The following is a 27996-nucleotide window of genomic DNA, read 5'->3' as shown; positions in this document are numbered from 1 at the left end:
CGCTCCAACTTGAAGTACCGTTTGGACTGCACCGCACAGAAATCTGAACCGGAATGCTACTTCTTGCATAACCAGCATCCCTATGTACCGACGCAGACCCGCACTGTAAAGGGCATACCTTGCAATCCTGTCATTTCACGTATAGCAAACCAAACCTATTCCGAACTGACCTTTTTGCTGCTTAAAGGACTGAATGGAACACGAGTGGTGCACCATCTTTCCGGTTTTAATGAGCTCCTGGTTCACAATAATCCCCTTTTCATCAAGTCTAAATTGACCGAAAGCGCGCACACTCAGCTCAGCTCCTCGCTCGTGGAAATCCAGGAGGATTGTGGAGCGCTGCGCAACCCGAGCACCTGCTTTTGCTAGCAGGATCTTCACGCATTTGTCGTTGTCATGACGACGCACAGCAAGGGCAATCCAGCATCACACATGCCTTTGTGGCCACTAGCATAATACTGACAGCTCCCTTAGTTTACAACGGTATTTTTGCACAGTAGTTTTCACTTTTGCAATGCCATCACCATGGCTATACTATGCGTTTACCATAGTTTACCCTAGTGTGCCATATTTATTAATTTTCTTTACCATACCTTGCTCTTCTTTACCATGCATACCTATGCTTTACTATGCTTTCACTATGTTTTATTACAATTTGCAGTGCTTGTATTATGGCAAACTTTTATAAGGGTAGGGATATTGCAGAGTTAACAAAACAGGGACTGCATTATATAACTTCTTCATTAGAATAGGATGTAGCTATCTCGCGACTAATTTGACGATGGCATTAGCAGGTATCAGAATGCCAGAAGCACTATGCCTGTTAAAATGGGTCTAATGTGGAGAGACAAGCATGGTGTGTCAGATAAATATTGCACCACGTTAGCTCCACCTTTTGCATGATGTTATATTTTTCCCAAACTCATACACTGTGCATAGCATAGTATGATTACAACTGCTATTTTTTTCTTGCTTCCAGACTACATACACAGCAGTATTTTGAATCAGCAGATTTTTTTTTCAATTTAACTTTTTTTTAAAATGGTTTGTTAATTGTCTATCAATAAATGCTAACTTAATTCACTGATTAAAAAAACAGATCAATGCTTGCTTTTGTGCCCAAGTGAAAACCTCATCAAAAACAAGATGAGTCCAGACACTGCCAAACCCAATGCCCTGGGGTTTGTTGTAAAGGCAAGCTCATTCACAGCTACTTTAACCCTCTCTTACACAGTGTTGGTGGTGTTTGTCAACACGCAGAATGCTGTGTCTCCAACAGCAATGTAAAAAATGATTTTTTTTTTGTAGAATGGATTTACAAGCAATGCCCAGACCTAGATTGCAATAACCAAGGACATTAATACAAATATCAAAACAACTGCGCTACTGCACTGTATAGCTAGAGCTTATGATGAACTACATAACAATATCAATCACATAGTTTTTTCCAAGTACCTGTCTGCCACATGTGGTTTACACATTTATATAGATTGTCCCTCCAATGTTGATATAGAACAGCTACACCTCCGTTTGTCACTTTCAGTCACAATGGGCAAGACAGCACGTCTGACAGAATTGGACAGTGGGCTGATTATATGGGCTCGGTGAGTTGGGGAGATTATGGATGTTTCACAAGGACTTGGTCATAAGCATTCTAATTCAATATAACATTCTGCAGAACAGAGCTGGCTGGTTAATCCTAGGTGGTGCTCATTAATCAAGGAAGGCTCATGCATCCCTCCAGAACAGTTTAAACACCTTGTAGGACTTGATGCATTGAACCAGTATGCTCCTGGCAGCTACTGATAGTGGAGCACCATTCTGTTCTCATAAGTAACTGTCACCTTATGTTGAGGAACAGATGTGATCATTGTTACTGTGGTTTACTGAAGTGTGAAATAACTTTTAAATAGCATACTGAAGCATTTGAAGCCAAAACAAAATACAATTATCAGATACATCTGGAATAGAGCTATGATGTCTATGGCTGGTGCTTGCTATAGAAAATAACAATCAGTCATGTAGAGTATATATCAATTTTATTACACTTTAAGACAATCGTGCATGCCATATTAGATACTGCTAACTATATAAGTTAAAGTTGCACACTAGTACAATCTATATGAAATTATATGAAATGAAACATTTTAATCCAGGTTCCTATAATGCTATAATTTTTTTTTTTGATGAGTTTAGATTAGCCTAATGATTTTTCATTTTCTTTCTGTACTTACAAAGAAAAGAAAAATACCTCTTCAATCGAAAATATAATTCTGTTGCTTTGGAGAGCAGTTTACAAGGGATATACACTGTTTAATCAATGCTGACCATTAACAGGATGGAAGTTATTGTACAGTACAGCTGGACACAGTTCCAGTTCTGTACTGACTGCTATTTCATATTCCATGAGATTCCATGACAGCATTTATCACCCTGCTGATCTTTATCATTGTCTGAAGCCTACTGTATACTGTGCTTTATGATTAGTGTCCTGTTACAGGGTCCGATGCCTCAAACGTTACTGTTCCTATTCGTTTTTACGATGTTTGTAATCGCGCTGACGTTATGTTGCTCCAGCCTTGAGGTTCAATCATCTTTCTTATAGATGTCTCCGTTCGCAGTGAACTTGCTTAGAAATTCTTTGTTATTTGGTCCATTGTCTTCATAAAGCAATGAAACATGTGAAGCCACCAAACTTTAAGATTCTAAGGCTCCCCCGCAAAGGGCACAAATATCACCAGATTCTAAAAGTGTTATGGCATTAAATTCTTTAAAGACGATATACACTAGATTGTAGCACCGTAATTCAAACTTAATCCCAGTCCTTGGTTTATCCCACAGTGAAGTAAAAATAATTGGTTTTGCGCCATGCACACCGATCACATCAGCAACAACAATAATCACATTCTCCCCAAATCCTAGTTTTTGGAGTTGATTTACTCTTATCATAAGATCATCCATATCACACCAGCTAAGAAAGCTGGTCCTGTTTACAGGATTCTCTGGTTTGGGAATTCATAGCCATGAGATAACAATGAGCCTGAGCTGGTCTGTAAGAGGGTGGGTGCAAACCAGCAACCCAGCACACCACAAGCGAACATCCTAACCTCTATGCAAAATATTCTTGCTTGTCTGTATTCATGGCTTTAGAGTTTTTAACCTCATCTCAGGGGACAGAATCTGTAACGCAGTGTATCACACAACACTGCCCATTTCACTCGTCCCACTCCTAACCCCTCTCTACCTTAAATTCCACAATCATGAAGCACTTACAGCAGTCTTCTAATGCACAGCAGTAGAGAACATTCCCTGTAATAAAACAAGCCAAGTTCCTGCTTGCATCCTGTCATACTGACTCAACAGGGAAATAATACACTGAAATTACTGCTAGCCTCCCTCTGCTGTATACTGTTGTTTATAATCTACTTAGAAGGCCATGCTAGGTTGGAACATATCTAAACAGTGGCGTTGTACAGCCAAGGCTTAATAAAAATCATCCTTTGCACTCAGATACCCTGAAAAGTGTTGTTTTTATTTAGCTGATAGGCAGAATTGTGGTTAAGGAAAGAATTGTTGCAGTGCAATATTTTGGCTACTGCAGGTTTAGAGCAGTGTAGTTTCAAATTCCAACATGTAACTCTGTAACACAGTAGCCTCCGGCTAAGAGAACACCCCTCAGGAAGCAAGCAGAGTGTTCTTCTAGCCAAAGTGTTCTCTAAGACGGAGTTAACCACCGGACACAATATGAATCAATAAATATGTATTATTTGTCATGACGCACGTGCATCAACATATGGAATAAACTGAATAAGTCAAAGAAAAGCAATAGGCAAGTGTATGTTAATAAACTATAATAATAAAGTAACAGACAAACTTAAAGACGATTAATAAACTTTCAAACTAAATTAACACAGCACACATAAAAAAATGCAGCAGCAAATACACAAGACATGCACGTTATTTAAGCAACTCACCAGAACAGGAAACATCAAATGGTTCGGCGACTTGTGTCTGATTCAGGGTTTTTTTTTAAGAGCTCGAACGATTTCCAACTTTTTGTAGCAAGAGAAACAGCAGTGCATTTTGGGTTTGTTTACATGCCATTTTGTAAAGATGAGGTGCACTTGTGGAAATCAGAATACAAAAGGAATCAATGATATGACAGGGGTTCTGGAAAGATTGAATAAACCAATCAGTGTGCCTCAACACACTCTCGCGATGACAAGTCGCTTTAGGAAAGACTGAATAAACCAATGTAATTTAAGTTTGATGATGATGAGTTATCAGGTTACAAAACAGTACTGTACCCGAACCAATCGCTATTGGTGCCAAGAAAGTGTTCTTTTAACATAGTTCCTGTTCCTTTAGCCCTAGCATTTACAATGGGAAAAATCAGTTTCACCACAAGGGTGTTCCCTTTGGCAAAGTGTTCTCTTAGGAGGTGTTCCTATACGCGGACACTACTGTATTCGTGAGGCACTTTTTGTACAGTATGTGTGTATTTTGTCATTTCTTTATTCATTTCAGAATCAACACGGATAAGAGGTATTCCGCCAGAAAATTGTGTTTTTATGCAAATGATTTCCTATTCAATCTGAATAGAAGCAGTTGGTAAAGAGAGGAGACAGATGCAGGGGGATATGTGAAGAAATAGAGCAGCATTGTCATGTCTGTGCTCAGTCTAGGGCATGTATAAAACATTAATTTGGACGGGTATCATGTGTCATTGAAGCAACTCAGCCGGAGAGAGGTAACACTCACTAATGATGTGACTACAAGCTGGATCGTTGTTAAAATGGTCTTTATTAAAATGCTGCAAATACCCTTGCGATATCAGGCCATTATGGTTGAGGAGCCAGTATGCAATCAATTTCATAGTGAAGCATCACTTGAAATACTATGCTGGGCTCTAGTGGTCACTTGAAAGGATTACTGGGCTTTCTCTGATGAATTAATGAGAAAATAAGGTCTGGAAAACCATACAGCAAAATGACAAGGGACTTGAAAGAATAATGATTTTGAACTGTGTGAAAAAAAGAAACATTACTAATCATCTGAAATGTGCCGACTGAGAGGCCACATCCCCCCCCCCCCCCCAACACACACACTCCAGTATTAGCACAGTACTGTATCACAACACTTGCATAAAGAGTAGTATTTGAGAGTCGTTTCCAAGTCAACACCAAAAACTGGACATCCTTATCAAGTAACCCACAGTTAAAGCACAGCAAAGTGTAATAAATCACAGTGAAAGCATGGTAAACATCAGAGAGGCAGGAAAAACTATGGTAACCATGGGAAAGCAAAAATACCATGTAAAAACACTGTGGTATACCCCTTATAAGGGTACATGAGTTATTTGTAACTCAGATGACTTTTCCAGCAAATACAATTTTAAATACATTTAAATATCCATCTCAGCTCACCTTCGCTGCAGATGAAGCTGGCATTAAACTTTCATTTGGAGTCCTGTAAAGACCCTCCCCTGGGCAATGTTTGATGAGAGCGGCTTTATACCTTCGTAATGGGTTTGACTGCACTCACCCACTGGTCCTGAGAGAACTAGGTTACCCTGCTGAGAGCTGCATTTAAAATGAACACACACGCACTGCCTGCCCCTCTCTCTGGAAGAACGGATAGCAGTGGAGATCCAGTCATTCTGCTCAGAGTCCCCGCAGCCCTCAGCAGAGATAATCAGCCCTAGATTTGATATACTCTCCTGTTCTATTAATATCACTAAAAAAGAGCAATAAAGGCCCATTAAGCCTGCTTTTCACAGTGTATTTCTCAAATATTTTCAGTAGCATACCTTTTCCCCAATCATTATTTAGTTTAACTACAGCAATGGCTTTGGGAAGATTCTCTGTTGGGCCATTGTGCAAAACAGATGTTTTTGTTGCAGCTGTTCTGAAGGAATCAAGTAATCATACAGGAATATCTATGCATAGTCCTCCCTTAAACCTGTCAAGTTGAATTGTTACTCTTCAGGCTGCCCATGGTGGTGGCTCTGTTGAAAGAGTTACGACAATAGTTTCTTTTGTCCATCGCTTGCATAGCACAAGAATTTAGCAGACTGCAAATCAGCAATATATTTTGCAAAATGTTCTGGTTTCCTGGCCAACAATACGAAAGATCAGTCCCTGTCTATTGCAATTGGAAGCTGAAGATCACTGGGTCACTCAGTGAAAAATGCATGGGACCCAATGAGGAAATGACAAGTACCTTAGTGAAGCTAGGCAGCCCACAAACCATTGATCATGTATATACCCTGCAAGCCTACGAAGAAAGATTTCAGCGCCAGTCAAAAAAAAAAACAACCTTCAACTAGATACATAATTCAAGTAAATCGATCAAATCTATTGAACTCTTATGGCTGGTTTCAAGGCAGTACAAAATGAGTGCTAAATCTGGGGTCTGTGAAACCAGCCAGCGATTGATAACTTTGCATGAATCCTATCCAAGTCTTGGTTTATTCTTATTCCAAGTTCTGTGTATCATGTTTACACTGATAATGAATTCATAATGCCTCTGAAGATTCTCCCCATAATCAATACCATTGAAGGTCGAGTGGTGACAAAAAAAGGGAATCTGGCAGGTGCGTATTGTCATTGATACAACTAATGAATACTCTGGCAGCTTCTGAAGACTTGAGACCTTGTTCCAGAATGACTGCATATTTTGACACTGGAAGAAATCACTGTTGACGGTGACCCCTGTAATTGTTCAAAAACACAAACTTTCAAGACTGTATTGTTTAAAACTGAAGAAAATACTTCAAACCCTGTGCAAAAACTCATGGACACCAATCTTTGATTCGCTCATAATAAAGCTAAAGTGTGAGTTTTATCAATAACGCCTCCAATAGGGAGATAAAGTTAACAAGTGTAGCTGACCCTTCTTAGCATTTAGTAAAGGACAAAAAACCTCCCTGACACGTGTTAGTGTCTGCACAATATCAGGTGATGAATTCCTTTCTATTCTGAAAGGATGGAGCCTGCAATTAACCTTATAAAAGTTTACCACTGTATTTGTGCAGCTTTTTCCATGGTTATACTATGCATTTACTGTTTTCTAATATGCTTTACCATACCTCTCTGGGCTTTACAATGCTTCACTATGCTTTACCATGTTTTCCCTATGCTTTACCAAGCATGGAGTAAAAAATACAAAATTACCATGCAAAAATAGCGTGCTCCACTTTTATAACGGAGACAGGGGCAGGGAGGGTTGCCTGCAGGCACAGGATAGGGAGCAGGCACACAGACTGCAATAATTCTCCTGAATTAAAGGGATCAAAGCTGCAAAGGACAGCTGATGCTCAGCTAGACATTAATGCTGGGTTAGCGCCTCTCAGTCTCTTCCTGTTAATTAAGTATGGATTAATGAACGTCATATGCAAGACGTGGGATGCTGTCTAACCTTGACGTGAACAAGTGGCACAGTGTGTTAAAAGATTTGTATAAAATAAAGGTTGCACAGATTACTGGCTAAGCAGTTAGACCACTCAGATCAGGTCCAGCAGGGCTGCTGCAATTACCTTGCGTCAAATCATAGACGTCTAAGACCACTGGGGCGATCATTAAACAGACACCTTAAGAATTGCTTATCGACTGAGACTCAAACTTCCTAACAGCTGCTAGTGATTTTACCATAAGTCATGAACAGTCTCTAAATACTATGAAACTATCTTTGTAAAATAAGTCACCAGCAACAGTGTATTTACAAAGTAATGCACAATACACATACTGTCATAATAAAGCCATTTATAACACTGTGATTGCATGCCATGTGTAGTTTAGTTACTGTGTAATTACTATCCAACTTGATGTGTAATTACAAAACAAAAGTGCATGCAGTATGTTTTTTGTTGTCTGTATATATGAATAAATACACTTTGACATTCATGTGCTAGGAAAAAGTTAAAGCTTTGTTCTGCGCAATAGAGCTGACCCAGCTTTCTTTGACTGAAGCCCCTATGTGTGTCCTATATCACCACATGCTTATCGCCACTGCTGTTCTGACTATTAAAACTTGCTTTGCACAGCAGCCTACTTAATTAGGATTCTTCTGATGAGACAGTAATTTAGTCAACAGTGCCACTTTGCTCAGTTCAGAGAGTGTTGGCACTCCAGTTTATCAACCGGAAAAGTTGGAACCTGTTTTGTCTTTTAAGCGAGATAAGAATATAAAATGGGAATGCGCTCTCCTTCATGGTCCATATATAATGTATTATGCAGTTATCTCAACAGCTAGGGTGCTTATGTGCTATCAGAAAGTAGATCTCTATCATTAATCATTCAGACCCTGGATAAACAGGTGATACAGAGATACAAAATGCTAGCGGTACATATATTTTCTATCGTATTACCAATCCACCGCAGTTAAGCTGTGGAAGCAAGAGCTAGGAACATGGACATGTTGCAAAATATTTAAACAAAGTTCCTGGTAGATCAAATGTGGTTTCTTAAAGGGAAACGTGATATGGGCAGGAACCATTAAAAAAAGGTTTCCCACAGTAAAAGCACAGCAAAGTGTAATAAAGCACAGTGCAAAAGCATTGGCAAGCATTGTAAAGAAGAGAAAGGTATGGTAAAACATATTAATAAATATGGCAAACCAGGGTAAACTATAGTAAATGTATAGTATAACCATGGGAAAAAGCATGGGGGGAATCTGCAAAAATACCGTGCACAAATACTGTGGTAAACATTTATAAGGGAACTATCACTAACTTGACTTGTTCTTCTTTTTGTCATGCAGGGGTCACCAGGATATGAAATGGCAACAGAATTATCAGACACATGGCGGCACGTGCAGGCATGTGGGCCGCTACAGCAATAAAGAACAGTGCCACAGAGCCCTCTAGTGGCGGACTAATGCTATAGCACAGATACCAGCTGTGGCCCACAAACCTGGGCGCTGTATTCACTTTAACGCATGACAAGTTACTCCGAAACACCCACTGACATATTAAGAAACAGATTCTGGAGTATTGTACATTTGTGGAACCCTTTTTACTAAAATGCTGTTACTGCACATAAAACTGTGTATAAATGTACTGCCTTATTTGCGTTACATTGGAGTGCAGTACATAACAATGAATTATGACCGCTGGGATAAGGTGATTAAACATGGTCTAAATGGGTTAGCTGTAACTCTCTCGGATGCTTTCTCTTTCATTACGGTTGAGGAATATGCTGCCATATTGTCACAGCGTGAAAGTGCTCCGAAGATCTTTAAACACTGTGGCTCCCTGGTGGAATACCAGCAGGGAAGAAATCTCTGCCCAACGCAACCATCCTTGCACGATTAGACGATTACATTACACTATATGATGTAATATATAAAAGATGCATATCCCAGTTACAAGTTGTGTAAGGCATCTAACAGACTCTGAGAGAGGGTAGATAGCATGTGCTCGGTTGGCAGGGGGTTCTGCATCCCAAACTTGACAAATTACTGATGCACTGTAATCTACAGGACATGGTCCCAATAGTGAAACTCGTGATCAGGGTTAGGTTTTGTGGTTAATGTGCTTGTTTTGGTTATTTTTTTCCATCAGACTGTGGCTTTCTTGGAGAGAAGGGAGTTTATGGATATAAAGAAGCCCTGAATCATGTCTCTCTGGGGAACCTGCTTCAGATCTTGCTTGCGTAAATTCCTGTTCTGCCTGGGGAGATTTCCCCCTCAATCCTAATCCCTCAAAGATCACCACTAAACTGATGCACAGTGTGATGACGAGATGCAGGAAAGGACTACAGCCTTCTGATGGCTCATCGTCCATGAGTGATTACAAAGCTGGAGCACAACAGGTGCATGCTGATGAAGTTTGGGATAGAGCAGCCTTCTGTTTGCCAGGCAGGGCAGTCATTCATTATCATCAGGCTCGTGAATTACACCGGTCAGGGGTGGAGGAATGATCAGAGAATGGCTGACCTCCAAAAATGATGACAGCTGTGCTGGGCTTATGAAGACATAATGTGCTTACCACGTGCTTGCAGAGCGAACTGGTGAACAATGAAATTGTCTGAACTCTCTTCCGATGGCAGTAGTGTTCTGGCTTTCTGTTTATATTATGCTTACTGTACATCAATCCAGCCATCACTGCAAGCGCACTCAAAGGAAGTGACTTACAAATACTCATGCAAATCAGCATTCTTGTTGGAGCGTTTAACAGGGGATTATAATAGTGCTTTTTAATGCAAGTAATCAACTACTCTACGTGAATATACTGTATTACATTTGTAGATATTTTCTGCTGTAGTAGTTGATACAGTCAAGTAACTGTCTAGTAATGGTCAGTCATTTCTTCTAATTATTAGCAATTATTAGCAATTAAAGACGCCAGTACGGATATATGATTGTCTTCCAGTTTCCAGTCTTTGAAGCATGTGACTTAGAACCAGGACTGCAGTTTCATATGCCAAGTATAAAACTTCTCTAAAACTTGCAAGTAGGAGCCTATTAATAACATTACTAGTTTGTTTCCCCAACAGAACAAAACAGTACAGTAATAACCCATATATACAAATAATAATTATTCTAATAGTAATCACAACAATACATTAATACCATAGATTATTTATAACACATATGAATATTTCATAAGGCGGTAGAAAAGGCAAAATAAATCCAATTAACAAAGATGGTGATTGAAAAATAACTAAACGGTAAAATTGTCTACCAGCAAATTAAACATGTACAGTAGAAGCAAGCCCTGCTTGATTTGTTTTTTCCTCTCTTCTGTTGTCCTCTTAAGTCCTCTGTACAGTCTCGATATTGTCCAATCTCTCGTCTCTCTCTTTTTTTTTTTTAAGTACACAGCACAAACAAAAGCTGTGCATCACAAACTGTCGCAATGCTGCCTTCAAGCATTCCACGACCAAACGCAAAAATGCGAATGCTGTCTTTCTCTCATTTAAAAAACGAAATTTTTTGTTTATCCGTTTGAGAGATGCAAAACCATGAAAATCCTAGAAGTGTGGCTATTACAGCTCCTGCTGAATGTGTTAGATCTGAAACTGTGAGGCAGTTTTGTGAGGCTGGCTACTGTGTAGCTAAGTTAATCACATTTTTTTTTTTTTTGTGACCAGAGAAGCCAGGTTTGAAAGGTTAAAGGTTAAACTCTTAACACACTCTACTGTCTCGGCCCTGCGTCACTTGAAATAGAACCTTATTTTCTTGTGTGTTTTCCATGGTTAAACTACAGCAAAGTAACACTTTGCTTGTTTCATTTAACAATCAGCGGATGTATATTTCTTTCAGGAAGTGTGTTCCAGCTTGCAGATTGATAACGGCTGCGGATTGATAACAGTCGCTATACTGTGTAAATGTTTCACATAACACAATGATAAAAGGGTTACGGAAACGGGTGAATTTCCTGTAAACACAAATAGGCTGTGTTGAGTGCCTAATGAAGTGTGATAATAGAATCATTCGTGTTGATACTTGAGAAGTCATGTTAAAAAGGTTCAAAGGAAGCTCTTACAAGGCACTTACTGTAAATGTGGGCTGCTGGCCTCTATAAACTTTACGAAGTTTTTAAATGATTACGAAGAAGTAATCTTGCAACTAATTATTAATATTGTCACAGTTCTGCCCCAAGAGGGCAGTAGAATCCTTCATTCTGTTTAGTTGGGATGTTTTAAGACATCTACAGGAAAGTTATAAAGACCTTACTGTACAATATCAATACTGTAAGTTTTGTTTTTATTTCTATTTAATTTTTTCAGAAATATAATTTATTGCATAATGTGGTGGGGTGCCTCGCCCCTGTGCATATTTTGTGTTATATGTTGTATGTGGTGTGTTATTGTTGGTGAAGGGATTGGTACACAGAGTGTGGGTTATGTAGCACAGGGGATGTAAAATGTATAATTGTATTTAGGCACAGGGATTGCACAATCACTCCACATGCAGATTACAGTGGGTATTAGTATGGAAGCACGGAGAGTACAATTAGTTCACGTGCAGATGGGCCGAGATTCCAATTGAATGATTGATTAGTAATCGAGTCTCGGTACAGCTGCATAAAAGGGTGAGTGCTTCACGCACAATGGGTTGTGTGTTCGAGAGTGGAGAACGGGAGGAGAGGGGAGGAGAGGAGAGGAGAGGAGAGGAGAGAAGAGGAGAGAGGAGAAAACTAGAAATAACAATTGCTAAGCGTGCTGGCTTTTAAACCAGCAGGATACTTGTTTGTTCATCCACTATTTGTTTAGTGTTAGTCCGTTTGGTTTGTCTTATTATTTTGGCTCAAAGTGCCGTGTGCTGTTTTTGTTCAACTGTTTTATTTTCTCTGTATAATTAAAACATTTCACTCCCAGTGCTGTGTGTGTTTCTTCCGGGTATGACATCACCAATACAGCCAGCCTGTTCACACATGCCAATAATAATAATTAAAAAAAAAAAAAAAAAAAAAAACATAATTGAATAAATACTTTTGAAATCATTTGACAGCGGGTTTAAGAGACTGACACAGAAAAATAAAGTTTAGGAACAAAACAGGTGGTGAACTTGCCCACTACACCCTGTCAGTCATGTATGAGGCCGAAGGTGGGGGTGAGGAGGGGGAGTGTCAACAGAATAGATATTGATTTCTGGGTGCGATGTCAGGTGCAGTGTTCTATAACCCCAGGTCCAGGGTTTCGCTACTCTTGTCTGTGTGTCTCCAGGGTTCTGTAGCTCTTACCTGTGTGAGTCTCCAGGGTTCTGTGGCTCTTACCTGTGTGAGTCTCCAGGGTTCTGTAGCTCTTACCTGTGTGAGTCTCCAGGGTTCTGTGGCTCTTACCTGTGTGAGTCTCCAGGGTTCTGTGGATCTTACCTGTGTGAGTCTCCAGGGTTCTGTAGCTCTTACCTGTGTGAGTCTCCAGGGTTCTGTGGCTCTTACCTGTGTGAGTCTCCAGGGTTCCGTTGCTCTTACCTGTGTGAGTCTCCAGGCTGAAGGAGCGGGTGGTCAACGAGGATTCCCAGGACTCGGAGCAGTGTAACCCAGCAGGTCTCAGCAGCGACTGGCTGCTGTCCTCATACCCAGTGTGCCCTGAGAGGAAGGGGCTGGAGTAACGCTTCTGCAGGGGCCAGGTACTTGACAACACTGCAGCGAGAAAACAGAGAGAGGGGCTGTCACTAGGGGAGTACCAATTCATCACGTATCGATACATCATGAATGGATGGATCATTTGATGTACAAGTAGTCAATCTGGACCATCACATGTATTGTGATAAATATTGTATTGTGTCCTGAATATCATAATACATATGGTATTGTGACATCAGTGTATCGTTACACCCCTATCTGTCACCCACTGCACTGTCACTAGTGCTGTACGCACATGACACCCTAGTGCTGTACGCACCTTTGATGATAAACTCAGAAACTCAATACACCACAACTCAGTCAGCAAACCGCAGCCAGCTAATAATAAAGTAAACTGTTGTAATCAGACTGCCCCATGCTGATCCAGTGAAGACAGGCTGTCAGGTTTCTAATTGCTAAACCCCCTCTGTGTGGCAAGAGCAGAACACAGAATACAGAATGCAGAATGCCTGTGAACTTGTGGGAAGCCTGTTCAGTTTTTGTTGTTCTTTATGAAATGTCATGGTGCTGTTGCTGATTGTCCTTTTTTAAGGGCAACGGAATGGTTTCCATAACCCGGTCAATTTAGCAAATGCTTGCCGCAGCTCTGCAACTGCAGTGCATTACAGTTTACAGCATTCTCTTTAGCAATGCTACAATGCTCTGTTGCTGTATCTGCAATGCTACAATGCTCTGTTGCTGTATCTGCAATGCTACAATGCTCTGTTGCTGTATATGCAATGCTACAATGCTCTGTTGCTGTATCTGCAATGCTACAATGCTCTGTTGCTGTATCTGCAATGCTACAATGCTCTGTTGCTGTATCTGCAATGCTACAATGCTCTGTTGCTGTATCTGCAATGCTACAATGCTCTGTTGCTGTATATGCAATGCTACAATGCTCTGTTGCTGTATATGCAATGCTACAATGCTCTGTTGCTGTATCTGCAATGTTATAATGCTCTGTTGCTGTATCTGCAATGCTACAATGCTCTGTTGCTGTATCTGCGATGTTATAATGCTCTGTTGCTGTATCTGCAATGCTACAATGCTCTGTTGCTGTATCTGCAATGCTACAATGCTCTGTTGCTGTATCTGCAATGCTACAATGCTCTGTTGCTGTATCTGCAATGCTACAATGCTCTGTTGCTGTATCTGCAATGCTACAATGCTCTGTTGCTGTATCTGCAATGCTACAATGCTCTGTTGCTGTATATGCAATGCTACAATGCTCTGTTGCTGTATCTGCAATGCTACAATGCTCTGTTGCTGTATCTGCAATGCTACAATGCTCTGTTGCTGTATCTGCAATGCTACAATGCTCTGTTGCTGTATCTGCAATGCTACAATGCTCTGTTGCTGTATATGCAATGCTACAATGCTCTGTTGCTGTATATGCAATGCTACAATGCTCTGTTGCTGTATCTGCAATGTTATAATGCTCTGTTGCTGTATCTGCAATGCTACAATGCTCTGTTGCTGTATCTGCGATGTTATAATGCTCTGTTGCTGTATCTGCAATGCTACAATGCTCTGTTGCTGTATCTGCAATGCTACAATGCTCTGTTGCTGTATCTGCAATGCTACAATGCTCTGTTGCTGTATCTGCAATGCTACAATGCTCTGTTGCTGTATCTGCAATACACTGCAGTGCCTTGTTTGCTGGTCTTCCTGATGCCTCATTAAACAGGTTGCAGTTAATACAAAATGCAGCAGCAGGGATACTTACATACACTAAGCTTATTTGCCGTATTTCCCCAGCTTTTAAAGTCATTAGCTCCCTTTGAATCAGTGCATTGATTTCAAGACGCGGCTCCTCAATTACAAGGCTATTCATGGTTCTGGCTGTAGATCCCTACCAAAGCACATGGGTTCTAATCAAAATTAACTCAGTTATACAGCATATTCTGTGTAAAATAGTTCTAGTTTTTGCTACATTTGTATAAAATACATTAAGCATGGTTATTCTTCCCTTATCATTATAAACATACTATACTAAACTATACTATATTGCAGAGTGAGTGGAGCTAACACAGTACAAAATAACAATGGATCACATATTAATTGATAATTCAGAAAGCACACCACATATTCTCGTATAGTTTGTCGGAAATCATGTTAAGCTGCATTAACTGTAACTATAGCTGGACTCTTGAGAGGCGACACCCTTACTTACAGTCTCACTGGTTTTTGCCTCTTTGTTTGACTCATGGGAAACGTGCTTAATGATTTCCAAATTGCGTAAAGAGTTAAAGGAGAAGCATGCTGACCTCTTGTGCAGCCGCTTTGCACACCGTTTATGAATCGGCAACGTCCCGCGATGAATCAAAACATTTACACTGCAGAGCTTAACCTCTCCCCTTCCCTGTGCAGGCTCTGAACCTTTTACATGTCTGCTCTCTGAAAATACAGTATGCTTAATACATGTTAAACCCCAGTCCTCTAACAGATACCATCTCTAGTCATTCTTCAAACAGCATTTGCACCTCAGATTCCCTTTAAGCAAACAGAGTGGTTCAGTATTTTTTTTAAAAGGGTAAATGCATATATTTTGAATGCCACTGTATAATAATAATTTACAGCACCTACAAGGGGAAGGGGCAGGGCATTTTGGCACCAATATCATATATATATTTTTCTTCGCCAGAGGTACAACAAAAGGACAGGGTATGATTCCTTAGGCAACCAACCGTAGCGCTTATTGTATAGAGAACTGAATAAGCAGGTAAGGTATCATTCCCAGAAAAGTCCTCCTTACCCAAGTTTATTCATTAATCTTTCTTGCATAGGATAGTAAAAACGCATTTCAAATTGCATTAATTTACAAGAGAGAGAGCGATCGTTTCAATGACTGCCCCTCCCTCCTTGGGGTCCTGCTCTTGTAAATGATTTAGAATTTATTAATAATAATAATAATAATAATAATAATAATAATAATAATAATAATAATAATAATAATATGTTAAGTTAAATGATCCCCATTAGAGGAATTATCAGGGGCTTGATCTTTAAAGAGTAAGCCACTACAGATGGGTGGAGAATAATAAGTTTTTTTTTTTTTTTTTTATTGATCTTTAATATTCAGGCAATAGCTTTTAAGAGAAAGAAAAGCGCAAGCACAGTTCTGAAATACCTACTGCAATGCGCAACATGCACTTTGCAATGACTGTATATTGTACTGTAGATACAATACAGTTAGAATAGCACTGTGGTAGGGTTAGAGTTATTATTATTATTATTTATTTCTTAGCAGACGCCCTTATCCAGGGCGACTTACAATTGTTACAAGATATCACATTATTTTACATACAATTACCCATTTATACAGTTGGGTTTTTACTGGAGCAATTTTAGGTAAAGTACCTTGCTCAAGGGTACAACAGCAGTGTCCCCACCGGGGATTGAACCCACAACCCTCTGGTCAAGAGTCCAGAGCCCTAACCACTACTCCACACTGCTGCCCAAGTTAGGGTTAAACTGGGGCTACAGTGGTGATGTGTTGGTCTAATGCAGCCACTGTGTTGAGGGATGGGCATCCATGCCCCTGTGAAGTCACTGAGAGCCTTTTCTATTCAATTCATAGCACAAAAACTCCTCATTCTTCTCAGCTAGTTTTGTTTTCAATCCTCTACAGCAAACAGAGTAATTATTTCTGATTAACAGCCATGATAAACGCTGTTGATACTGTACATCTCCATCTGGGGTTGGATTTGAGAACTCTGGGACGATTCCCAGCTGATTTTAAAACCTCAAGGTACAGCACACTGATAATGCAAGCAGAGCAGGGCAATCCCACAGGAAGCTCTCCACACAGTAACACCATTCTGTGCTCCATGCTTGCCGACTCTGCTGGTGCGACTTATTTTATACATCCTGTCAGGGAGCTGGGGAGGGGGAGGGAGATGTGTGTGTGTGTGTGAGTACGGGTGTGTTTGTGCCTGGTACTGTATGCTAAACAGCCCAGTCGGACTCCAGGAACACCTCTTTGCACTGATCTGCAAAACATCGAACTGAAAACTGAGCTGAAGCACCCAGCTCTTTCCAAACACTTGATGAGAATGCATCACAGTGTGAACTGAGGCTCTGATCTGGTATAGCAACATTCTCTCTCCTTTGGTGGATTCAACAGTTCCAACATTATCATCCATTATCATCCATTAAGTTGCTTGTGCAATAATCCTGCTGCATGCCAATCTCTTGTTTTAAAATCATATTAGCTGATTGCAATGGTGTTGGCATCAGTCCACCCATGTACTGTACCTGCCATAAGCTTGATTATGAAATGCACAAAAGATACCACGCAAAGATTACTATTGTTTAGCCCAGTGTAATTCAACTCCTTAGCATGTTTAATTTAATAATGTAGTACCTCATTTAATCTCTGTAGAAGGCTACACCAGTCACACTGATAGTATATGATACTACCGTACTGAATTGGTTCCTAGCATTGTCACACCACTATGGACACTATGGACAAATATGAACATGTTACCATTGTGATACATTAACCCATACTAGTGTAGCTTAACCCACCCACTAACTCATCATTATTAATTATCATTAATAAAATATAGCGGAACTCTTTAGCGTGAGTGTTTGATTTCAGGGCTCATCACAGTCTGCTTGTTTCACCTGGTGACTGTAGGACTGGCAAGCTACACTACAGAGTTCAGTGAAGAGACTACTTTACTGGCATAAAATATAAATAAAGAAGTTTCACATGAGCAGCAAACTGCACAAATCACTGACGCTAAGCACCACATGTTCAAATCCCAGCCCTACCTGAAACAAACTCAGTCTAAAGGCCAGACTGACCAATGCAAATTCCAGACCTGTTTAACTATTTTACCCGTATGATTCTGGAGATTAAATAGCAGTGACAGCATTGCTCTTAAAAATGTCCCTTTTCTGTTGTGTGAACATGTCAACTTATTTTATAGCAGGTGAATGGAGCTGACACTGAAGCGGGTTTCTTAAACGATAACAGCAGTACTTTCTAAACCACTCACCTGCTATTCACAGCTCAGCTGCGCTCACCCTCGCTTCAAAATAACGAAATCACAGTAGTGCGCTGTTATGTGCATCACATCGAATGACTCGGAAGAGGTCATATGAGGATCATTCCTTCTCCTCATCTCCGAGAAACAACAAACGCAAACAATAAAGGAGGCTGTCGACAATGCCAAGGAATGTACTGAGCGTGAGGAATATCAGCCCACACTTGCAGCAAAGAGTCTCTGAACTTTAATAAGGACTTTGCCAGCATTGATTCATTTGAAGAGTATCCTGTTGGACACTCACCAGGCTCTGGCTGGCATTAGCAGGGATTGCTGTGCACTTACAGCCATATTGTACACTTGATTAGAAACACATTTACCAGTGAAGTAATGGAGTCGTTAGCTCTGATTATGGATATATTTCAAACTGCATCATGTTTCCCAAACCTAGTATGCTTGTTTACTGTATATGGATATTATAACGATGAGCTGTAACAGGTACACATCTGTTAAGGATTGGGCCCCCTGGGTTTGTTTGTGACATCAAGCCCATTCCTCCATGCTATCTTCAGTGTTTACTCAACAACTTAGACTTACATGTAAAGAGGGCTATAATGCATATTTGTGTGTATTTTTAGAGCACTTATAAATAATAACGTTTTTTGATTTTTTTTTATTGCAGTACATTCACATTCCTTTTAGACAGTATAGCTGACACAAATGATGTGGTAACTTCCCAAGTACCATTAAAGGTGGAAACAGCAACCATCTCTTTCATCAAGGCTACCATTCCTGTCAAGGATGTCCATCGCTCTCTGATTCCAGTGCTGCCAATTGCTTGATAAAGGTCCACCCAGCCAAACCCTCAGGGATAAATCTGTATTTTATCAAATATACAGAATGGTTCAGGGTTCAGGCTCTGGCTCTGGCTTTGTGCCAATTCAGACATTAAAACTCAAACCTTGCAGCAGCAACAGGACTACAGTATAAAGCCGCTTTTAGAGATGTTCTTATACAGTTTAAGTTTGGCAGGAATGGTTTTAGATCATTATGATGATACTTTGCCAAAGCAAAATGCCTGTAAAGCAGGTCACAATGCCTAATGATGATCACTGTGCCTTGAATGATCACTGCATAATCTAATCGCTACTAAAATTTTTTTAAAAAAGCAGATATTGTACACACAAGTTATGTTGGACATGTTCAAAAGGACATATTTTGTCTTTAAAAGGGCATTACTTTTATTTTTTCTTCTCCTTTTCTCCTATTCTTTTTTTTATATCTTCTGCACACTTTCCTAATCTGTCCTAGCCAGCAGACGGCAAATTAACACAAAACAGGTGAACGTTCGGAATTTCATATAAACTGTGAACAGGAAGTGGGAGAGCGAGTCGTTCACACACTTATTATTTATTCGCTGGCCTGCAGAGACCTCCGTAACTTTACAGGCTGCTTCCCAAGCCAGTCCATTAGTCAAACAGTTGAATGCATCTCATGCTGTGCAATGTCAGACAGACAGCATGTTGGCCTGGGATAAATGAGAAAAGGGTTTTCAGACAATACGTCTGATTAACCTTTCATTAGGTAAAAACTGTAGTACTGAGATATTTCTAAATCCCTCTTTAATAGTGATTGCCTCTTGGTTTATGATATTGAACGATGCTTTTTAATTGAGTTCTGCATTTGTATTGGTATGCCCATTTTCTAGTGCGCTTGCGATTGATTGATTGATTTATTAATTGATCAATAGTTAAGCAGACAAACTGCACTAGAGCTGAAGATCAGGTATAATGTTTTTTTACATATTGACCCTATATTAGGGGATAGTCCTATCTGGGATATTGGAGTCCTTTTCATTGCATTATAATAAATTATTTAACCCTGACAATGCAGAAGATGCATTATTCATTATTACAGTCATTTCACCAGACTGACTCTGTTTCATTTTCCTCTGTAGCTCAGGGTCAAATTGATCAGTCTATACCTACTGTGATAAGCCACTGATGGATCTCTGGTTTACTTTGCAGCATCAATTATTTATTTAGAGGTAATCCTGGGTTAACAATGGATCAGGCAACATGGTCATTTCTCAATGCCGTAAAATACTCCATCAGTGATTCCCTCCCTCGTACAACACCCCACACAATCCTGATTGGACAATCAAACAGACCAGCCCCAGCCCCAGACTAGTTCACTTCTCATGCTGTCGGTGTTTGCATAATGAAGTCTGGAATACATAAAGAAGCTGACGGTATGGTGACAGAGTCTATCCAGCACTGAACGTAAGCAATCCCTCAAATTAATAAATTATTAGCAGTATTGTAAGGACTGATGGATGGTTTATTCTGATAAGTCTGCGCTGGTGATACTGCTGCACAATAAACTCAGTTTTGGGTGTGAACTGAATACCCTGGTATAGTTCATGGTCCAGGTTTTAGGTTCGTAGACACCATGGCACAAAAAGACTTCCAATACCGTATTTTAAATGGCGTTTGCAGTACCAACTGTATGCGTGTTCTTGTAAACCCTTCTTTTCATCAGGGACTGGAGAGTTCTAATGTACATTGTTACTGTCAAAGAAATAGCCATATCCTAGGAATTCAGAACTGCACATGTTTTTCCTTCAAAATGTCCTGTACTTTTTGAGAAGAAAATCCAGTTTGAATCCAAGGGAGACGCAGATGTTAAATATGTTTCATTGATGGAATTTCACAGAAGTTAATATTAAACTGGCTCTTGCCAAAGGTGGGTTGCTATAGTTTCAGAAATATCAAACTTGTTTTTATTCATAAAAGCATACTCAAGAGGTGTTGTGAATGTAGCCCAATGTGTGCAATATTCTATGGGTACTCTTTCTCAGAGAAACCATTCTGATTACAATACATGTTATCGCCACACTCAGGATCAACATTAAACAGGTGTGTTTTTATATTGAATTGTGCTGCATTTTCATTCTGTGAGTGCCAATTACAATAAAGGTGACATCATAAGAACATTGGCCCAATCTGAGCTGAGCTAACACACTTATCAAAATTGCATTTTATATTTTCTACATGCAATATTTCTATGTCTCCTGCAAAATCTAATCAAAAAGACAAAAGCCCTTTTTTTTTTTTTTTTTTTTGCACATATATATATTCTGGAAGTTTTCCATAAAAAAGCCAAAAAAGGCAAGACATAAAGAATTGGTGTGGGTCTTCTTGATAATGCTTCTGACAAGTGTATGCATTAGGACCCTTGTAAATTAAACAATTTGACCCAAAACATCCCATCAAATGTACCAAGTGATTCATTAAAACTGAGCGACTTGGCTGTAAAAAAAACAAAAACCTGTAACCTGTAAACTTTGAAAAGCCTGTGCAATTTCAATGACAAGAAAGAGCTCTTAATGATTACACCATAGTGCATGCCATTGATTGAGTGAAACCTTCCATTAAACAAGCTGGAGCATTGCCTCTTAAATAAGCAAAGGAACTTTTTTTCCCTGTTCTCATATGGAGTATCTATCCTGTTATTAATATTAATATTATGTTTGGCTTTGCTTTATAGTTCTGAGTGAAGAAACATCTACCCCTTAAAACATGATATATAGAGGCTTGCAATTGAGATGTAGAGGCATTAGAGCAACAGGGAGCCTTTATATATTTCATAATGCATGTTGTGCACCATTTGCAAGTGACAGACATAGACCATTGTAATGTATGCTACAGAACGCAGGTTTTTTTTTTTTTTTTTTTAGGGTGTAAAACTAATAAATGTTGGACCGCCTTCTCTTTTTGTAAAAGATAAGAACTCTTCTGATCTGGGATAGAAGCAAACCCCCTTATTGATTTGTCAGTAGATAAACTGGCAGGGGCTGAGCCTGGGAAAGTGTATTCATTGCATCTGCAAATTGAATGCATCCTGACTTTATCCCAGTAGGAACCTGGCTGCTCTGTATTGTAAGTGCCGTGTAACAGCACCCCTCCCCTGCCACCGGATCACAATTCTATCAGCTCACAGAACAGATGAATGCTGGAGAGAGGAGGCAGTGCGCTTAATCTATCATTGTGCACTAATCCAGGATGACTGACAGAGCACTGAGAAACATAGCTACAGTATCCATGAACAAAGGATGGAAGCTGTTCATCAAAATCTACACAGTGATTAAAAAGTCATTAATAAGGCTGTGGCTTGCACCCTTGCTTTGATAGTACTTACAGTACAGTACAGTACAAAGGCACATGTGCTTTACTTTTAATTAGTATAAGCATCATTATAACTGGTCCTTCTAGTTTTAAGTTATTTTTTATTTCTTTATTTTTTGCTTTGATTTGAAATGAACTCACTTGATAATTTTCTTTGTTGTATTTCAGCTTCAGTTTCTATTTGGGAAGTGATTAGACACCAGGAAGAATCTGTTTATTTATTTATGTTTTTTTTTATCTGCATCACATATCTGAATATCCTAGCTTAACGTGTAAAAATAGCAAAGAGCCAAACGCTCTTCATGCCGAGATCAAAAGTGGGGGCAGTTATAATTCAGAGCTACATAAACAGAATGAAAGTGCGAGTGTGTGTGAAGGTTAAGAAGTAAAGGTGTTGCATCAGTACCTGCAGAGATGTTTTGAAAGCAGCAAAACATCTATACAATATGTCACTACTGCAATTCATTTAAAGGGATTCATACAAGCCTAACCTCAATGCTACTATGTCTCTTAATCTTAACAATCAGAGAAAACAGTACCTTTATACCTAGAGAAAAGCCAATACTAGATATCCAATCCAATGCTGAGCTGAGACCACTTTTTAAACTCAGGCTTAGGTATAGTAAGCTTTTTGCAAACACAGAGTGTTTACAGTTACAGTTGTTTAATAGTTGTTATCCCTCTCTAGCTAATCATGTGACTGATGTCAGTCCCCAGTGGAGAGACCCAGTCTGTGCTGTCTTCAGGAATGCTATATTTACTCACAAAACATGGTTCCTATTCAGCATTAGCTGGCCTGGTTGATGTCTAGACTGTGACTGTGGGGCAATCGCATGCTGATGAATCATAACTCATTACATGTGTGCAATGGATGTAAAAGAAAGCATTTTGCTCTGTGGGCTCCATGGGTAAAATGTCAGCCGTAAGGTTTTATTTTGAATTCTTGCATGCAATGATCACAGAACTGCATTTCCCAGCAATATACCAACCATACTCAGCTTCCACATGTTTGAGGTTTTGCAAAATGAAACGGTTCCTAATGGCTCAAGGGACCTCTGGCAGACTGGTTACCCACTGATGACTGCACAGGTACTTATGACAGTGTACTAACTAGAAGGTCTTAAAAAACTGTTTTTCTCATCTGTGACCTTAGTGTCTAGCTACTCCCCTAAGGATCAGCTTGGGGTAGTCTTTCCTTTGGGTCAGAACATAAGCCCTGGTTAAGCGCTGGAGGACACTGTGCAGTATAGTGTCTATCTCTGGATCTCTGGACACTGCACATGGGAGTTCCCAGGGCACATGTTTTTAACAAGAGCAATAGGGGTAAACCCAGGAGTCATGGCTCATGACTAATTTTCAAATTCCAAGGATGTTAACAGTGACTATATCCCACACAAGGTATGTAATATACAAGTTTAGTGACCTAAACTTTTAAAAAAAATAATCATATTGAAGACTGATAAAAGGTCACCATGGTATTTTTGCACAGTATTTTAGCAATTTTCCCAATGCTTTTCCTATAGTTATACTATGCATTTATCATAGTTTACCATTGTTTGCCTTTTAAAAAAAATAAAATAAAATAAGCTTTACTATACTTCGTTATTCTTTACAATGCTTACCTATGCTTTGATGCTTTCACGGGGCTTTATTACACGTTGCTATGCTTTTACTACAGGAAACTTCCATGCGGTCATTGAGAAGCCGCTAACACACAGCCTTATAGCAACATCGTAACTCAGCACCTTTGTTAAAAGGTTGTGTGTCAGTGGGAACAAAGTAACAGTTGTTTTATAACAACATTACATTGTATTGTAAACCCTCAAGTATAAAGCGAAAGTATTATTACGGTATTTTTATATGCGCTGGTTAACAAGGATACGGTCTGCAAAACGCTGGAAAATGAACAAGAAGTACGAATTTGTATTTAGAGCTACCTTTTCAATAATAATAATAATAATAATAATAATAATAATAATAATAATAATAATAATAATAATAATAATAATAATACAAACTTCTAAAATGTTTTTCAAAAATAATGATTTGTTTAATCTCAAACGTGTACATTGTTAATACAACAAAACACGTTACGGCAATTATTTGAAGTTTTACGGTACTATCTTTCTTCTGTGTACACAGTAGACTGGGCAGTCCTTTTTTTAACTAAAATAATAATCATCATCATTCTATGAACATATTTTAGAATATTAATAATAATAATAATAAAAAAAGTAATTTCCAGAGTTTTAACTTACCAGTGGTAGTGGATTTGGATGATGGACAAGGGGAGTCCATGCTGTGCGTGCCATTGCTGTAGTCACTGGAAGTCATACTCTTCATAATATCTGATTGTAAAGGTTTGCTAGCTTCACGTCTATCTAGAGACAAATCCCCGAGTTCAACATCCATACCTGTTCGTTAACTTCACTCCAGCACTAAGACTGAGAAGAAATGTTCTAGTTAAGCACAGGAGAATTAAACCAACTTTATTGAGCAGTTCTGTGATGAGAATATTATTATTATTATTATTATTATTATTATTATTATTATTATTATTATTATTATTATTATTATTATTTTGTACAGCATTCAAATTGAAGGCAAAAGCGAGAGAGCGAGAGAAAAAAAAACGTATTCCAAGTGTACGATGAGATTCTAAACCTGTTGCCTCTCTTTATCTGTTAACTACCGCACAACAAAGTTATCAGTTCCATTAACACTGATAAGAGTCCCAGAGCTGGTCTGTACTAGAACGTGACATTCACTCGCACTTGCAGAGTTCCTGGCATTAGCAGTGTTATTAAAGCGAGTCAGTTCAAGCTGAAGTTCCACTTGTTATTTGCCACCGCGTTCACTCTCATTCACTTTTGCAGCCAGAATGAAATAACTGGGTGTGGTTTATCATCCAGATATCCAAGCACTACATACATCCATGCGTTAGGAAAGCCGACCTGTGTAGACCACAGACAGAAGTGCGGTGGTTGCTGGCAGCTGGTCGCTTGTGCTGTTTCTCCACATTATATAATTATTATTCAATTGTGCAACAGTCTTGTTAGTCGGTGAACCAGGCTTTCTCGTTTATGGTATTCTTCCTAATTCGTTTCACTGGGGAGGAGCAGCAGGGTCATGCAATAATTCTTTAACGCCTGATGTTTACTGGAGATCTGAGCTCTGATGGCATTGATAGGAAATGGATGAATGAAACCAAGTTTTAATTTTTTATCTTTTATTTGGAATAAAGACAAAATGTAACAATGTGACTTTGTTACATTTCATCACAGATTCCCCTCTGCAAGAAACGCTAGGCAATACAACTTTTGCGCTTTTCAGCGACCCCTGGTGGACAATTCTTGCATAGGTTGCTGTTGGAGAGATACTGTACTGTACAGCTTAATAAGTACACGCTAGTGATAAGCAAGATGACCATGTCAAGACCTCTGACAACACACTCCCTATTCGATGAGGTCAGTATAAAATGTGGACAATCCAGTCTAAAAGAAAACACCAATGAATAAATAACAGCCTGGTATGTGTTTAGAAATGTGCTGCCAATGCTTTTTGCAGGAAGCTGAAAGCCTGAAAGCCTTGTATCCTCTGCATGTATCGCTCAGTCATGTACTGTAATATCACACTTAAGATAAACCTTAAAGGAAAAGCATTAAGAAATATCACACTATGCAGTAACTGCTGTAAGAGGGAGTTTAATTTCAAGGTATCCTAAAAAAGGGATGATGTTATAAAAAATTGTATTAAAAAACAACTATGCTATGAAAAAAATGATACAATAAGGTCTAAGTCAAACAGTGCACAAAAGGGGCTAAAATACCCCTCAAATTCTTTATGTAACAGGCACAACTATGACTAATGATGTACTTGACTTGTCCATTTTAATCTCCATAGTATTCTCAGCAATCAGCCCCATACTTTCCAGACCCTGGGTACTCACCTATAACAGGACCTGGCCATGCTACAATAATAGCCTTGGATTAGAACATATATGCCTGTTTCTTTTTCTCTTTCTGTGAGTCAGTGCTTGGTAATTCTGGCCTGTGATTGGTTAAAACCTCATCATAAGGGCAAAAATAGATTTAACTATTGCCCTCAAATCCTTACACCACCGGGCAATAGTCTCAGTCTGTCATGTGATTGGTACACACCACTATCGGTCGAGCCCCTTTTCAAAAGAACACCTTGCACCGCCACTCCTAAACAACAAGATACAAATGGCTAAATGAAAGAAAATTGCTGAACGGCGATTCTGTGACAGAAAATGAATTACAAAACATACTACAAGAAAGAAAGAACAAAACTTGTGGTATGAACTTCAATTACACTTTCTGTTATTTATGTATTTATAATATCTTTAATTTTATATAGCGCCTTTCATAGTGGACCACCATGACAAAGAGCTTTACAGAGGTAGGCTGTGAACTGTGCATTATATGCAGAGTCACTTACAATATTTGAACCTAAGTCTTTCTGGTTACAAGCCCTGGACTTTAACCACTGGACCACACTGCCTCCTTGATATGTTATTTACTTATTTACTTATGCTGTATCAGCTATATTTAAACAGAATACTGTAAAGCCATAAATATTGAAGACCAGGATATTTGGCGAATCAGACCCATAAAACTTATTTTGCTCCAGAAATGTTAGCGCCCTGTTGCACTGGTAGTAGTATATTACTTCATTATATGTTATATTAAGATATTCGTGCCAAAAATGTTTACGTTTTTTTTTCATATGCCAAAAAATCATAATAAAAGGCTCACAAATATTTATGGCTTTACAGTATATAAAGTCATATTTGCCTCTATTATTATTTTGACTGACTCATATATTAAATATGTACTGCAGACTCAACTCATAGTGGAAAATTAAATGCCACTCTGGAAGACTATTGTCTGCGGCTTCAGGCATTATAGCCCCCTGTCAGTAACAATAGTCTTCCCTCGGGTAAATAATTTTCCACTATAGCCCTCCTCTCCAGTCCATACTTCATATTTATAAATGTCAGCACTTTGTATTCTTTAGTACAGCATTTGAATGATGCAATACAGGAGATAGTGCTGCTATGAGACAATGGACAATACAATACAGTGCAGAGGCATCCCTCTGGCCTCATCATTGCATACTTCCAGTACGCCCACTGCTTAGTTATTTATGCAGTTCCTTCTTTCAGCGATGATTTAGGATTTCACTTCACTAAGGGCTGATTTAGAGAACCCTTAAGCATTTGCTCAGAAGCATTAACAACACTGTTAATGTTTTAATACAAGAGTAAAAACCACTTACACTGACTCATCAGAATTAAAGAATGGCCGAAATAGACTGGTTAGGACCACATCTATTTAAAAAACTGGGTGGGGAAAAAAAAAAAAAAAAAAAAAACATTATTTCAGTTAACCGATTATTAGATGAGGAAGGGTTTCCTGTCTTACTCAAGATTTATGGAAAAATATAACTTTCCGGTTACTTGCCGGTCTAAATTTGGGTATATTAACTGGAAAAGACCATGGACTCTAATCAATAAATATCCTTTAACTTATAAGATAAATGAATTATCCTTCAAAATACAGTACACCCTCATTATAATTAACCTGTTGGAGTCCAAGCCTTTTTGTTCGCTATATCGAGGTGTTTGTTATAGTGAAAGGATAATCAAAATGACTGATAAACTGTTGGAGTAAATTAATGCTGAACAAGCCAAAAAAACAGAGTGCTTTTTGACAAC

The 27996-nt window shown here is 39.0% G+C and overlaps 1 protein-coding gene across 2 annotated transcripts in view; it reads right to left on the bottom strand.

Moving 5' to 3' along the window:
* Positions 1 to 25118, bottom strand: part of ano3 (anoctamin 3) — a 77296-nt gene extending 52178 nt beyond the window's left edge. Inside the window, exons 1-2 of one of the 2 annotated variants that reach the window (XM_034057815.3) lie at positions 24515 to 25118; positions 12920 to 13090 (exon numbers count right to left, since the gene is read on the bottom strand). In XM_034057815.3, the coding sequence (XP_033913706.3) occupies positions 12920 to 13090; positions 24515 to 24668 (325 nt within the window). In that variant the 5' untranslated portion in view covers positions 24669 to 25118. Of the gene's footprint in view, positions 1 to 170; positions 330 to 12919; positions 13091 to 24514 lie in introns of those variants that run through there. The other variant, XM_034057816.3, reaches the window with a different exon arrangement.
* Between the last annotated feature and the right edge of the window lie 2878 nt (positions 25119 to 27996).

Source organism: Acipenser ruthenus, chromosome 28, assembly GCF_902713425.1.
Source record: "Acipenser ruthenus chromosome 28, fAciRut3.2 maternal haplotype, whole genome shotgun sequence".
Classification (NCBI taxonomy): Eukaryota; Metazoa; Chordata; class Actinopteri; order Acipenseriformes; family Acipenseridae; genus Acipenser; species Acipenser ruthenus.
This window is presented reverse-complemented; position numbering and strand designations above follow the sequence as displayed.